This window comes from Cynoglossus semilaevis, unplaced genomic scaffold (assembly GCF_000523025.1).
Source record: "Cynoglossus semilaevis isolate Cse_v1.0 unplaced genomic scaffold, Cse_v1.0 C19160696, whole genome shotgun sequence".
Taxonomy (NCBI): Eukaryota; Metazoa; Chordata; class Actinopteri; order Pleuronectiformes; family Cynoglossidae; genus Cynoglossus; species Cynoglossus semilaevis.
In genome coordinates, this window is record NW_007586076.1 from 1 (window position 1) to 1,177 (window position 1,177).

The 1,177-nt window shown below is 42.6% G+C and overlaps 1 protein-coding gene across 1 annotated transcript; it reads right to left on the bottom strand.

The window, feature by feature from the left end:
• Positions 1-90: 90 nt before the first annotated feature.
• LOC107988173 (G2/M phase-specific E3 ubiquitin-protein ligase-like) lies at positions 91-1,076 on the bottom strand. The gene is made up of 4 exons (XM_017031035.2): positions 994-1,076; positions 665-915; positions 448-570; positions 91-360 (listed from the first exon to the last, which is right to left on the bottom strand). The coding sequence occupies exons 1-4, from the start codon at positions 1,043-1,045 to the stop codon at positions 133-135; spliced, it is 654 nt and encodes a 217-aa protein (XP_016886524.2). The 5' UTR covers positions 1,046-1,076; the 3' UTR covers positions 91-132.
• Positions 1,077-1,177: the final 101 nt, after the last annotated feature.

Sequence of the window (1,177 nt, forward strand, 5' to 3'; positions counted from 1 at the left end):
CACGTTAGAAACATCAGATTCATGTGTAGGAATTGAGGAACAGTTTTAGGGAAGAAAAATGACGTGGATACTTCCTCTACTATAGACTATACTATATACTATAGAAGTACAGGGACAATGGAGGCAGAGCTTTTAAAACCCAGAGGTAACTTGAGACTGAAGTAAACGTTTGAACAAAAGGACACGTGAGATCATCCATACAGCTGTTTGCAGTGGTACCTGTGGTGTTAATTGTGCGTCCGATTCTCCTGGAAACAGAATTGGGATTACATCGCTCCTGTGGATAAGCAGCGGCCAAATTCCTGTGTCTTGTAAACCTTTCCGTAGCTGATCGATCTGAAACTTTGTCTTGTCAATCACCTAAAACATAGAAACCTAAAAATCCTAACTGTTCATTGGTAGAAACAAAAAAACAGAGTGCTTTTAAATTAATGTACGGTTTCTTACTGCATGAAAGAGTAGTTTTTCAGCCAGCCACTTTCTGTTGGTGACATTAGGCAGAGGCAGGTTTGCGTACAGACAGAGATAATGCACGTATTCGCTGTCTTCAATGTCAGCATCTCCTCGGAGCTGGAATTAAAACAGAAGAAAAAAAAAGTCATAGGTATCTGAATGAAAGGAAGAATGAAAGATCAGGATAGCGGTGTGACATCACAGTCCTCACCGCTTGCACAACACTGCGGATGTCAAGGTCTGGGCAGTCCTCTAATGTGATGGGCGCGGTTTCCAGTGATCCTCCAAACAAGACATGTAGGACAGCCGGACTTAGACCTGGAAAACTGGGTCCACTGTGCAGAAAGGAATGTCCGATCATTCTACCAGCAATGGTGAACAGGCGGTTATCGATCAGATCTGCAGAAACTGATGGGATCAGGTGATCGGATTCACCTTCAAAGATTCTAGTGATGGTTGAATCTGCAAGTGGCAATTCCAAACGTCATTGACAGTTTTTGCTGAGACATTTTCTGATTACTGTTGATGTCAGTGTCTGACCTGAGTTTATGTGGAAGCCACTGATCAGCTTGAACATAACTGTTGACATCATGTGACGATTGACTCCCTCTCCTGTGGCAGGATCACCTGTTAACACACACACTAACTCTGGTCAGTTGTTTCCACGAAGAATGTTCCACGAAAATTGAGTTGCGTCTCAGTGTAGGAATTTCTTTTTTTTTTT